The 14,381-nt window shown below is 39.6% G+C and overlaps 1 protein-coding gene across 2 annotated transcripts; it reads right to left on the bottom strand.

The window, feature by feature from the left end:
• Positions 1 to 420: 420 nt before the first annotated feature.
• On the bottom strand, positions 421 to 14,381 carry DNAL1 (dynein axonemal light chain 1). 2 transcript variants are annotated; one of them, XM_041460128.1, is made up of 8 exons: positions 14,322 to 14,381; positions 11,795 to 11,833; positions 8,821 to 8,930; positions 8,108 to 8,163; positions 6,543 to 6,598; positions 5,204 to 5,330; positions 4,652 to 4,795; positions 421 to 3,316 (listed from the first exon to the last, which is right to left on the bottom strand). In XM_041460128.1, exons 1-8 carry the CDS (start codon positions 14,322 to 14,324, stop codon positions 3,234 to 3,236), a joined length of 618 nt encoding a protein of 205 aa, XP_041316062.1. In that variant the 5' UTR covers positions 14,325 to 14,381; the 3' UTR covers positions 421 to 3,233. The 2 variants fall into 2 exon arrangements, with proteins under 2 accessions (XP_041316062.1, XP_041316063.1); XM_041460129.1 differs by having other exon boundaries at positions 4,652 to 4,792; positions 14,322 to 14,372.

Raw genomic sequence — 14,381 nt, 5'->3', positions numbered from 1 at the left:
GTACTTACTACTTCACTGGATGTGGTGTGATAGGGAACAGCACAGTGCACAAGTAAAAACCAGGCCTTCCAGCATCTCACTCTAATGTCCCTGTGGGCACACAGGCCAAGGTGTCACGTCACCTTATACATAACATGTATAACCTTATACATTGTGTAGCACCACCAATTTGCAAAACAGCTGTTTGAATTCTACCACCTCTCTATGTCTTCCATCACATCCAGTGCCTAATTTTAAAGTGCAAATTTAAAAATTTAAGGAAACTTTACTTTGGAGGAGAAAAAGTTTGAGGAGGTTGTTTTGTTCTTGAGAGTAATCACAACTCATTAGGCAAAGCAAGATAAAGTTAAGCTACCAGCTTTGAGACAAAGCATCTCCTGATAAACAAAAGCCACAGTCAATTCTTTTCTTACTGTATTGTTTTAATGAGACTGACAAATACTTTTTATCGGAAGGGTTTTAAATTATAATCTAAGACTAGATGCTCCCTTCCTTCAATAATGTTTTTTTTTTCATTTTTTGTTGGTATTTATAATGCAGCCTCCAAAGAGCTGGAGAATTTGTGTCATTTCATCTATGGAAAGCACCAGTGCCAGTGGGCCACACAATCCACCCAGCTCTACCACCACCTACAATATTTTTGGACTGATCCCTGTAGGTGTAGCCTCTACTGATCACTTACAAGAGCCAGGAACTGCTCTTATTCCTCACAGCTTGTCAAGGGATCTGTGTTTCACTTCAATCATTACAACATAGTCAGAACACTAAGTTTCTATTCTGCTCTCAGAATGCTCCAATACAGCCAAAGTGTAGAGTATTTGCTGTATCTAATGTAACCTTCAGAATGTACAGACTTAAGCCATATTTAAAGAATCAACCAGCAGGATTAGTTGGCATTGGACTGTGCTTGTCACTCCCTTTTCCTCCTGTCACAGTCATGTGTGGAGCTAACCCAGCCATACACACCACTTGCAGCTGTGCTGGGAGAGACCAGGTCCAGAGCTTCAACCACTTTTCTTTGTGGCCAGGAAGAGAGCACCATGTGGTCCAGTCTGAAAATATCTCCAAACACAGAGATGAATTTGGCATTTCTGCTTGTTGGGAACATTCAGAAGGCAAGTTTTGAGTCAGTCAAGCTCTGGCTCACATGAGCCACACTTTGACTACCGTGGTCAAGGGCACAGCCAATCCGCTGTGGGCACCCCCAGCAGATGGGGCCAGCAGGGCCTAAGTGTGCCACAGGCTCTGTACTGCCCAAGCACACCCACCTTGCCAAGAGTGGTTGGCTGCAAGTGAACAGAGTGGCTTGCCTTCAAAAGACATGTGAAATGACTGCTGACTCTAGACACTTCTCCATGGTGCTTCTTGGTCAATGCTGCCTTTACTCATGATAAAGCTAGGAAAATACTTCTAAAGAAATAACAAACAAAAATTAAGTTGTCTAAACCCAGTGAACTAGCTAACTAAGAAAGTAGTTTCTGGTAAAGAGAACAGCTGCCTGGAAGTAGTTTGTGCTGGGTGAAGAATGTCCAGTTTTTGCCATTGTGCTCTTGACTTACTTTTAGTAACGGATCCAAATCAAACTCAAACCTCTTCAGCAAATGCCAACTTAAATCAGAATGCTTTAGAATTCCTCCAATAATCAATATATTGAAACTAAACTGTGATTGTCTTGTAATCATTTACTTCACAGTGTTCAATTAGAAACTGATAAGAGAATTGCCTACTACAATTATACCTGGAGCTTGAGATCTGTACCACTGTTGTCTGGGCCAATTCTACCATTTCATCTCTGAACTTGGCTTCCAAGATTTCAACTCCTGCCACACCTTCATAAATTAAATAACTAAGAGTGGCATTCTGATCCCATCCCTTCTATGCCTGGGCTGGAACCAGCAAATATACTTGTTTTCACTTCAATTTAAAAAAAAGATGGTACCACAAATTAGAAGAAAAGCCTGTTAAAAAACCAAAAAGGAACTGCAGAAAAATCTACTCAGGTGACTCCATCTGTTCTTCAAAGAGAAGAAAAACTGCACTATTGGCATCTCACAGTGGAATCAGGTATGTCTTCATCATTGTTTAATGCTTTTCACTAGAAATAGCCACATAAGGAAGCTTTACTAAAACTGGTTACCCTGCAATATAGCACATTCAGTACCTCTTCAATACTTTTTTTACCAATGCCCTCATCTCATCTCATCTCATCTCATCTCATCTCATCTCATCTCATCTCATCTCATCTCATCTCACTGTCCCCACTAACTACATATACTTTCTCTCAGTGCTTATACCTGTGCTTTCACAAAAAATTAGTATCCCCAAAATCAAAAATTTTCTGTCCTCGAGCCCACACCCCTGTGTGCTGTTAGTTTCTCTCTTACTATCAGCCTCCTTAGTTACAGGAAGATTCCAGAGCTGAGAAGGGTTATGTCCACCAGTGACCCAATCCAAAGCCAGAAACCAGCTGTAGGCTAATAGGCCACATATTCCAATCTAAAGTAATGTCTTAATAAGACACAAAACCCAAAGTTAGCAGGTATTTTAGTCTTACAGGAACCATGCAATGAATTCCCATTGCCTCTTAAAAATAAATAAATATATAAGTTATAAATGGCCTTCTAAGCAATGCAGTTGAGTTCCAATGTGAGAAGCCCGTTTCAAGACTTGAGGCCAGGAACAAGTGCTCATCAGACCAATACCTTTTTTTGTGCGTATGCAACTACTGGGCTTGTTTGGCATAACACTTCAAGGAATGAAAAGGCAAACTCACATATTAAAAATATTGAGAAAGTCCCATGACAAAATTAAGCATAACAAAGCTCGTCAGGTATCTCTAAACCACAACATTATTCTTCTGGCCTCAGAGTTTCCAATTCAATGTTGGCCAGCAGTACCAAATAAGCTAAAATGGTTCTTTTATAACCCACGAGTGAACAACAAGCACCACTAATCAGGAATTAAAAATAGCTATGTATTAATTTAAATAAAGATCTCTTGCTAGTCAAACAGCAGGTAAACTCAGCTCCACTAGTCTCTACAGAAGGTGTCATAAGCTTGACAAAACCAGTGTGAGCAATTTTTGGTAACTAACTCTTTGGGTGAGAGACTGTGGAGATAAGCTGGTCTTTTAAAAACTGCTCAGAGATTTTCTTCAAATACTTTTATAAAAGTTTATGTGCAAAGCTATCTGGAGTTACTTTAATAATTTAATACCCAATAAGAAAGTGTCATCAGTTTCCTCCTTCTGCTTCTTCTGCTCCTTCTGCTCCTTCTTCCGCTCCTTCTTCCTCTTCTCCTTTAACAACTAAGGTACCTAGGAGAAAAAATATAGGAAAAGAAGAAGAGGAAGACATAGTTCATTATGATCTATCTGAAATTACAATCTTATCTGAATTACGAATTATGATCTTATCTGTCCTGTTGGAAAGAGTCAAGAGTTGTATTTCCTGCCTGTTTCTAACCAACATGAACTTCTGCATACTTCAACTGGTCTTAACTAGAAAAGCTTTCAACTTATGAGCTTCTCTGTTGGATGTTTTCCCAACTTCTTGGGTAACAGGGAACAAAAAGGTACTAAAGGATGGTCTGCAAAGATCAGCCTCACTTGGTCTCTGGGAGATGTACCAAGAGTCTTGTGTGCTGCCTTTTCCAGGACATACATGCCCAAGTTTTAATGTGGTTAGTAAGTGTAACCTTATACTGCCAAGGGCACTTTTGCCCACAAATACGTGCCCCATTCCTTTTTTTTGTTTTACATTCTAAACTTTTCCTATTACAACAGCAAATGGACCACTGCAGGCCATTCTTCTAGCAGTGCAATTCTCACATCAGGCTTCCACTTTCTAATATTTTTTTACTGCAGTTGATCTGGTTTTAGATAGTGTCTGGTATTAGACTTCCGATCCACTGTTCCCTGTAGTGAAGTTGTCTCCTCTTGTTGACATCCCTTCCCTTCCCTTCCCTTCCCTGCTGTTATTCTGACTCTATGTTACCACTCCTGCTCTCCCCTTCATTGTTTTAGTACAGGGGATAATAGTGAACAGCTAATATCTCCATTGACAGGAATTAACATATTTAAAAATAGATTTCAAAATGATCTAATTTTTAGTCACTAAATGGTTGAATATCTTTTCATACCAGTGTCTTAAATAGGAGAAGACAGCTCACAAATTGAGGCTTACTGTAGTAATGGAGGGGGATATTCAGGCATTTAAGAAATTTGCATGCAGATTTGAAAATTTGCCCTTGCATCAAAAGCAAACTAGAGCGTATCCCTGTCTATCTCCATTATCTCGTCACCTCTTTTGTTGGGAAAAATGTAATTCTACTTGGCACTGTAATTCTACTTGTTGACTTATTTAATGCTAAATCTTTACATTCCCTATTAGGTATTTGATAAAACTACTTGGGTAACTACAGAATATTGCCCAACTGTAGGTTGCAAGACCACTTGGATTTAGCACTCCAAAATCCATCAGACACTGCGGCCAGGATCTCAGTAACTACTTCTGAATAACTCTGAAGAGGAGGGAGGAATATTGATACCATGGGCACACAAATGAATCTCTGAGGTTATGTTTCATTTCCCTGTGGTTGTCTTTATATTAAGCTTTTAACTCACCCCAGCTGCCTCTTGCCCCAAACTCACCATCCAGCTTTTTCAGCTTGGGTACCCGTTTGGTTGCTTCTTCAATCCAACTGTTCTGATCAGCAGCAAATTTCTCTTGTAGTGGATTGCCTACAAACACCAGCTCCTCTAGCACTGGCAGCTCTGCCAGCCTCACAAACTCTGCTGCAACCACAAAGGTGAAAACACCAACCAGATTGTGGAACGTGGAAAGTACATCTGCGCCACACATTCCTTTCACACTCAGTGCAAACGAAGAGCATAGGATACAAGAGGAGAGGGACTGCTTGGGCTCTAACTGGTGTCAGGTTAAAGAACAGGGATGTGCTTTAAAAGAGGTTGGAGAAAGATGATTCAAAGCATAAATGTAATTGGACTTAGAAGTTAAATTCAATACTCTAACTATTTTTACTCTCTTGCATGAGTGGATGTTTAGGGGTTTTGCACATGTCTGCAGGTTTGTCAGTTACAATCAAAGCTCCATGAAATACAGCACTATTTTTCACTTGGTGACTTAAGTCATACATTCACCACACTACAGAAGTCTCTACAGAGTAGAGATGCATGGCTTACCCCAGTCTTTCACCAAATTATTTGACATATAAAGAACCTTCAGTTTCTTCATTACACGGATACCCCTCAGTTTCTCAATTAAGTTGTATGAGATCCACAGCTCCTCTAAAGTTTCAGCAACTGCCTCCTGGAAAACGACAGGACTACTCAGATAAGCAGAAGTACATCTTCCTTATTATTCATACTCCTTCTTCACCTTCTACAGGTAACGTCATGTGAGAAAATACTAAGGTATATTGGTCTTCATTTCCTTTTAAGCAGGTCCCTAATTATTAGGCATGGCAAATGCTCAAGGGAATTAAAAGGCAAAGTTATATATGCAAATACATGTAAGGAGGACAGAAATCACTATATTAGAATAAACCAAGACATAGTTGGGTGCAGTAGTTCTTAAGGTATAGGGGCAGAGGAGACAAATCTGCCTACTTGTGCACTGCAAGCATGCGTGAAGAGAAGGCAATTCAACAACTCCTTTGGAAGGGATGTTACACAATGTGAGAGCATTATTTATTCTGGTATGTTTGTATCTGCTGGCCAGAAATCACATTCCTAATTCTCTCAAAAGAGAGTTTTTTTTAAACCAGTCATTACACACTAATTCTGCCTTTCACACTTAAGAGATATGGCATCTCTGAAGGTGAGAACAGCTTTGAGGCAAAACAGTATCTCTTGAGAAAGAATTTATATAATAATTTTAAAAATACTGATTGAAAAAAGTATTCTTCTGGCCTGAATTAAAATGTAACAAAATTGATCCAATTATTTTCCTCAATTAATTTTCCCCTACTAGGTAGATTCAGTCCTGCCACCATCAACTCTAAAGCCATACTGTTTCAGGTGCCAGTTAACATATAAGGGACTGACTCTGAGGAAATGTGTTTTTACAGGACTGCCAATATTTGTGGTAAAGAAGCACAGCCTAAGCATCTTCAGGTAGAAAATTCTGCATGCAAAAAGTCTGCAGGAATAATATTAATGTAAAGCCAGAAGAATTTAAATGGCTTTACAGATAGACAGCAATTTTAGAATAGAAGTTCTGATTATCTTTATTAAAGACAAGAAAATCTCTCTTCCTAAAATTTTTCAGTGTAGTAAATTAAGGTAGAAAAATTTCCAAACATTAAGAGAATTTGAACCAAAAAGGTGAACAACTATCTGAAAATTCAGAAGCAATGTGTAAGAGTGTGAAGAGATGATAGCAAAAGGAGAATATAAAAGGTTAGTGCCTAACCTTTTATTCACTTCATTTTATTGAATTCAGCAAAGACTTGTACGAACACAGGGAAATTACCCCATATTCTATTTTGTTAGTGAAGTATTGATACTAAAAAGCACATACCAATCCATTCAAGTTCTTTATGTTATTTCTTCCCAAAGACAGAATCCTCAAATTTTCTGCAATAAATTAAAAAAAAAATCTCATTAATAAACAGGGTTTCTTTAAAATAAGAAGATACTGTAAATCACTTTAAATGCCATATTCTGCTTACAAACTGTACTCTGAACAGGCTGCCTTAAGAAAGAATGACCCAACAGAAACAAAACCTCCTGACCTAAACAGATCAGCAGGAATTGATGCAGGGGAAAGCTCAGAAATATGCTCATGAATACAAAGCTGCTCATGTATAGGTTACCTAGTTGAAATTCGGTTTTTATAAATACTGAACAAAAATTATTATTTCACCTTGCACCTGAACTCTAACTGCTGACTTGCTTCTTTTGATTTTACATAATTCATATCCCTTCTTCTCCAGGCAAAAGTGGTTCTGATCTTATTTTAAGACGGCAAATTTGGTTTCTATACTACAGGCACCATATAAAGCTGCCTTACAGATGCCTGATGGGAGACATTCAACTTGTCTGGCTTCAGCATCAAATACTTGGTATAGACTGGATGTTTGAATCTACATTAATATAAATATTTAAGATACTTTAACAGCTCTTAATGTTTTATACCACTAAACATTTTCATTGGTTTCACTTCTATGTATAACTGCCTAACTAATTTTTCTCATGATAATTACTCAATTGAAGTATTAAAGAACAGTCATTTGGAACCACTACTGGAATATTTTTCCCTGACTAGTATTTCCAAATCTTTTGAAGTCTGAGCTTATTATGCAAAGAAATAAGTTCATCAAGCTCTTTGGCAGATCTCTTGGTGTGCAGTTAGAAAGGATGAGATCCAGGTTCCTTATCTATCCAGCTGGCATTTTAATAGGAACAGAAAAGCCTGGAAGCTCCACTTCAAAACCTGCAGCTCTTTGCCAGACTCATGCCACAGTCAAAGTCTTGAGGACAGACCATTAAGACTTCTCTTCCAAAGTCAGTAACCCAAGAGTTTCAAAGAGAGGTGTCCAAAAAAGACAAGCTCTACTTCTAGACAGGTGGCACATCCATTTATAAAGTATGAACAAAATGAAACCAAGTATATCCAATCCTCTGCAAAGTGGAATGACATCTTGTCCATCCAGGTCTACAACACTCCAACCTCACTGCAACCAATAATGCATTTCCAGAGTCATTGAACTGCAGACTGTCTCCATCAGGAACATGGAAAATGGTCCTGACATCACTCTAGAACTGATTAGGTGTTGAATAGCACAGCAAGGCCCACGGGAAGGTACTGAAGTGCTTACTGAATGGAATTTTTTGATTGTTGCACTGTGAGACAACTCTCAAGGCTAGTGCAGGGATACCTGCTGCAATGCACCACTGCTGCTCAGCATGCATTCTCCAGTAAGACTGGTCATTTTAAAGGTCACTTGTAATGTTCTATGAGGAGGGAATAAAAAAGGATAATAACAGGTATAAATAAAGCTGGACACATGTAACAAATGATGACATATCTTCTAACCAGGCAACTAGAAAACAAACACAACGGACAGCTGGCTTGTCACTTACTTAGGTTGTTCAAGTTGGCAATTCTGTCAATGCAGTTTGTAGACAGCGATAGTTTCCTTTAAAAGAAAGAATAATCAATTCACATATATAAGGGATCGCTACACAAGGGAAGAGTTCCATGTCCCAACACCACTGCATTAGAAATAATTATATGTTCTTGTCTCATTAGACAGTAAACTAACTGGATGTGTAACAGACTGAAAATATCCTCAAACCATGAAGATTTATTCAACTTTATTTAGTTTCTGGGAAAGTACCATGAGTTAATTACACAAAATACTGGATTACCTTTTGATGCCTAGCCTTATCAAGTGCGTTTATTTCTGAAATTAATCTCTTTCTGAAAGTCCTGCTCAAATTGCCTCTTTTTTCCCCATGAATTTTGGAGTGGATCATAAATGTGTCATTTCGCTGATAGACTCCAAACACAAATCTATAATTATATACTGATAAACAGTATATAATTTTTCTGGGGACAAATATTAATACCAAATCTACCCTAACACCTTCTGAATTAAGTTACAGGGGTCTTTGAATTAAAAAGGGCAATTGTGTGCAGTAAGAGAAGCTCGGTTAAGAAAAAAAGAAGAGAAAGTTGCTGCTTTGAAGGCCACACTTAAACACAGTAAACACATATTTGCAGTGGACAGCAGAAAAACTGAAAGGAAGAGAGGAGAATATTTTGTTTCCAACATGTTTTTAATTGAACTTACTCGCAGTTAACAAGAGCGGAGAGAGCGCCATCCATCTTTTCCACAGGAGGAACCTGCCCATACAGTTTCACTTCCTTTGCCTCTGAAGCCTTCTGGCCACTTTTCTCTTCCTAAAGAAAAGAGAAGGTGAGGAAGAGACTCACTGCTACATGCAATTACCAAAAACTACTACACTAAAAAAATTACTCTAAAAGTGAATACTGCAGAAGGAATTCCAATATACTACTGGAAGGAGAAAGCATTTTGAGTACTGTTTTCAAGATTCCTGCTAGTGTAGCATAAAAAGGGTAAAGCTAGCTTATTTTCAAGATATCAAAATAACTTATACATTACATATGCCAATTTTTAAAAGTTGTGTAACGCTTGAACAATTTAATAAATCTGCCATAAGGAATGGAGAATAGATTGAAGGCTAAAATTCTGGATTAAGGTAATTTTCATGGAGACTGACACACAGAAACCTCAGATAGGGCCAATCTATAGCAGAAGCAGAGTTAAAAGTTCTGACAGAAAAGTCTCCTTCTCACTTCACCCAGAAATCTCAGAACTCATGCCTGGCTCACAACAGAAACAGAACACAGGGGAGTGTGTTTTGGGGGAGAACTTCAACAGATTCACAGCATCAAGAATCTAAAAAAAAATATATTCTAATTAGTCATTAAGAAAGAGTGGGGGAAGATGCCACACTTAAGAGAATACACCAAAAGACACATTTCCTATTTACAACCTAGGCTGACAATTCAGAGCCTTGGAAAAATGGACGTAACTTGAGCATTTAGGTTTATTAAAAAATATGGTCAATTAAAGCTTTCAAAATTCTGAAGTGATGGCAATTACTGACTAAACACTTGGAACAAGTATCCGTTTAGAGAGTAGCAGCAGTTTTGACAGCTGCCTCCCTGACAGCACAAAGGGACCATTTTGTCAGTTCACTCAGTGTTCAGTGCAAGGACTGGAGGTCCATTAACAAAGGAGAAATCTTGGCACTTTCAAAACAAGGATTCCTGTTTTCTCCTCCATTTCATGCATCTACTGAAAAGAGAGGTAGCTGAGTGTGCCTCAGTTTATATGGCTACTTTGTAATTAAATTAATCTTATCCCATAAGTCTTTCAGTATCCCACAGCAGAACATCAGGTTTTGATAACATTATTTTTCCTCTTATGCACCCAAAATACTTCAGAAAACTTAATATAATTTTAAAAAATCATGTTGTCTTGCACACTTATTTATATTCCAGTTTCTGTCCAAATTCAGTGTGACAGTATTTTTACTCAAAATTAGTGATTTAGCAAATAATCAGATGTTTTGCTGGAATATGGTGATACATGTTCAAACAAAGTGACTATATCAATGTGAAACCTCTATTTTCATTTCTTAGAACAGTACTGTATCTGTTTGTATTTACACTCAGTTTGTAACGTATGAGCTTATACCAACAAATAAGGGAGAGAGCTTCCAACACAGGCTGGGCCAGCAGTGAGCTCACAACAGTGAGCACCTTCAGGAAGGCAATTCATCCAGATTGCCAAGTACTTCTGGAAGCAGCTGCACAGCCACAATATGCCACAGAGAAAATATAGGTAGAACAGACATGTTTTTATAAGAACAGGTTACACGTTTGCCAAGTTGAAGCTGCTTTGATTTCAAGTTGCTTTGGTTTAACTAATGTCACCCTGACTGTAGGGCATAGGTAAACCCTTATGCCAAAGGGAAGAAAAACATTTGGAATGCAACCCAACACCAAATGCAATTGTACAAATCACAGGAACCCAGATTAGGAAGAGTAAAAGGAAGATTTAGACTCACCCCTAATAACCAGAACAGAAAAGCAAATTCAGCACTTTATGCCTAATGTTAATGGAAACTCACTGACACAGGCTGATTCTGTCCAAGAGACACGTGACAGAGGAGCAAATGAAAAATAAATCTGTTAATAGAAAACATGGAACTGAAGTTCTGGAAGGCAGAAAGAGTGAGGGAGGAAAAGCAAACTATTTTTATACACAGTTCATACCTCTACTAATGCTAATGTCTGCAAGTGGTTGCATTCTAGTTCTTACTAGGAGAGCAGCAGTGAAGTTTGTGGGATATACCAACATAACTGGAAAATCCCTGAAATACTGAAGGTACTAAACAATGATAAAACTCAAAATGGAAGTAATCTTCAGTTACAGGCTAGTACCTTGAGCTTCTGGCTTTGAAGTGTACCTACCCATGCTATCACATTCAGATATTCCAGAGGCCAAAACATTTATAAATCATGGCTCTAGCAGCTGGCCAGAATTAGCAGGAAAGCATATGTACACCCAACAGCACATCTGTGCCTTCATCTAAAATTCAGAGATTGGGGAAAGATTCTCACTGGTTTTACTGGACAGTGAACCTGACCTTTGAGCATCCTACATCATCATTTGGCATTACATCCCCATCCTTCCCAACACACAGCTTTTTGGAAGACCAGGTCAGCCACAACCAGACAAATGAGCTTCTGTATTAACAGAGTAGTTTAAGAAGACAAAAAACCCAAGAAACTCATTCTGAGTTAAGCTTTGCACAATATGAGGGACTATATGTCAAAAGAATGTGGAAGATTCATTGAATTCAGTACAGTGAGAATTTCACACTTGTTTATTCTGTGGGAAAGACTGCACTTGGGTAAAGTGAACAGAGCATAATTAAAACATAATACATCCCCAGCTTTGGATCTCTTTGTGACTTCAGGCCAATGCATATCCAGCAGAACAAGGCAGGAGGGCAAAACAGACTAATCTTTACCAGTTGTATAAATTTAACAGGAACATACAGAAAGTCCAACAGAATGTACTATATAACAACAACAGTAATCATCATTTTACTTTGTGAAACTTCTTAAAGCAGATGTTTCATGCAAACATATATCTTTCAATGTTTGAAAAACAAAATTAGCTGAATACAGTCAAACCTCATGCCGCTAGACACTGTTCTCGTTCTTACCCATCTGGCTAGAGCTTCTTTGATAGTCGTTGCTTTTGCCTAAAAGTGAAACAAACTTAAGTGAATATTCATTGAATTTTTTCAGTGGCTTGTTCTCTGCAAATCTATTTCCTCTTCCTTCCCTCTCCCTATCCTGCTTATTTGCCCCCCTTCCACCACTTTCCTGTATTATCTTGGGTCAGGCAAGTCAAAGAAGTTGGAACCCCCCAGTGTCCAGTAATTTTGTCTTCTGGGGTACTTTGCTGCATTTTCAGAAGCAAACAATGGGCTAAATGTCAGGACATTATCTTCTTGATCTTACTTTCTGCCCCGTGGCACACTGCTTATTAGCTTTTATGGTGAAAATCAATTTAAAGACATAAGAAGTTACTGCCTTGAAAATTGTGGTCCAATGCTCTCACACTTTCTATTGTGCATTAGCAGCTTCCTGTCTGAAAGCAAGTCTGTGACCAGAAAATGATACAGCCTCCTAAAATTCACTGAAAAAAATGAGGTACATCTTGCCAAAACTCAAGAGCAATTTGGATTCTGTATATTTGGGGTTTCTTTCCCATGGTTTTGCATTGAGTTACACCATGCAATGTGAAAACATGTATTATTCAGTTTGGAAAAACCTGACAGCTGCTTTTTAAGGCATTTTAAGGACTGACCCGCTGACCAGCTTTCTGTTGTCACTAACTCTTACTTTTCCACCTCACATCAGAGTCTCAGTGAAACCACATAAAGATATCCAAAACAGTAGTATATAAACAACATGTTTAATGCTTCTCTAAACATTAAACATATTCCAAGGCATCTTTTGGATTAAAAAGGTTTCAGAGATCAATCTTTTACAAACAGCGATCAACAGCCTTCTTTCTACAAATACAGGAAGACTCTTTTGGCATCTCTGTTGCTCTTAAGTGTAGCAGGGAGTGGATAAAAACAGCCTTTCAGGTAATCAGATATATAACCCCCCACACTGTAGAAGTTAAAAACAACAAACTAACTCCCCCCAAAAATCTTACAGGCAGCCACCTCAGTCACAGAGCATTAGTGTTGGTACTTTACTCTGGACCACAGGAAACTCTGGTCCCAGCAATAAAAGGCAACAGCTGAGGCAGCTTTATATAAGAAAAGGCCACAGTCACCAAACACCCTGCAACAGCCTAAGAGCCAGCAACACCAGGGAGCCTGAGCATGCATCTCAAACGTCAACATGCACCTCCATTTAGACATCCTCAGTTGTTGCAGCTGTTTCTGCCCACTGACAGGCATTCATTTCAATCTGGTCCATACCACATGGTCGCTAGCCCTAAGTCCCACTGCAAACTTGAGCCCCAGCAGCAGCTCCCCAGTGTCTGCCAGAGATGAACATCTGCATGACCTCCTCTGGTTCAGAAGATCACATCCCTAAGTTCCCACTACAACAGCCTCATTCAGGCCAATTAACAGCTACCAGTGTGCAGGCAAAACCAGCTGGCTTCCAGTTAATTGGGGATTTTTGGGCAGAAACTTCATTGCCTTTTTCATAATTTTGGCAGCCCCACCACAGCATTTGGGTACACGATCTTGGTCACTCACATTGAATGCATATATAAGATCAGTGGCTGCTGCTGTTTCAAAATCGTGCCTAAAAACAGTCTGAACTTTCAAGCTACTGATCTGTGTGAGCACAAGGAGCAGCTTCTTCCCTGATCTCTGTACACTTATCTCTGCTGATTTGATGAAAACATGGACATCAGCACAGCAGGACATCTGGAGTGCACTTATCAGTGACTTCATTTTCTTTGAGGTGCACTTGAAATTTCTGTAGGTAAATCAGAGTATCTTCTGCCACGGGGGGTTACTTAAGGGAAATTTCCTCCAAGAAGCTTATCTGCTTATCTTCTTCTACCTGCTTATTGAACAATTTCCTACAGGAATTTAGACTAAAGAAAGTCATAAGAATTTATTTTAAAATATTCAAAATGCCAAGTGGTCACCCTGAAGAATCACCATCAACATGGCAGGAACAAGAAACAGAATCTCTGAAGGGGAAAAATAACCACACCTGTACTAGTAATAGTTGTAACAAAAGATGTATTTCCCAACCCCAAAACACAGCGGTTGGACACATAGTATCTACAAAATTTAGACTCCCAGGAAAAAGCAAAACAGCAACACTTCACCTTCATTTGCAGACATTTATTTGTATTTTAAAGAAATGAAATCGGAATTGTACAGCAACAGATACCAAGCTAATCGCTGTAGTGCTCACCGATACTGCCGCCTTAAAACCACGTACTAACGGAGGTTTGTGAGTTTGTGACGCCCCTCTTTCCTCGCTTATCCCCGAAATCCCCCCTTCCCAAGGCACAGCAGCAGGCCACCGGCCCCCGCCTCAGCCGCCGCCCCGAGCCCCGCGCTGCCTCCCGGTCGGCTCTCGCCGAGCCTAGGCTGCTCGGCGGGGCCCGGCCCCGGAGGGCTCCGCGCCGCCACCGCCGGCCCGGGGGCCGCTCCGACCCCCGCCGCCGGGCCCCGGCGCCGCCCCGGCCGCAGGACTCACCATGGTGCCGTGGATACCGCGAACGCTGCGGTTGCTACGGGCGCGGGGAACGCCCCGCCC

Source organism: Pyrgilauda ruficollis, unplaced genomic scaffold, assembly GCF_017590135.1.
Source record: "Pyrgilauda ruficollis isolate IOZ18807 unplaced genomic scaffold, ASM1759013v1 scaffold14, whole genome shotgun sequence".
Classification (NCBI taxonomy): domain Eukaryota; kingdom Metazoa; phylum Chordata; class Aves; order Passeriformes; family Passeridae; genus Pyrgilauda; species Pyrgilauda ruficollis.
The sequence above is the reverse complement of the archived record's forward strand: the minus strand, read 5'-3'. Positions and strand labels throughout refer to the sequence as shown.

What these genes read in the sequence shown, in the direction of transcription:
- DNAL1 (XM_041460128.1), bottom strand. An exon ending in TGCCAACTTGAACAACCTAA is followed by an intron (nt 6,599 to 8,107) that starts GTAAGTGACAAG and finishes AATTTATTGCAG; the next exon opens with AAAATTTGAGGATTCTGTCT. An exon ending in TAATTTGGTGAAAGACTGGG is followed by an intron (nt 4,796 to 5,203) that starts GTAAGCCATGCA and finishes TTGTGGTTGCAG; the next exon opens with CAGAGTTTGTGAGGCTGGCA.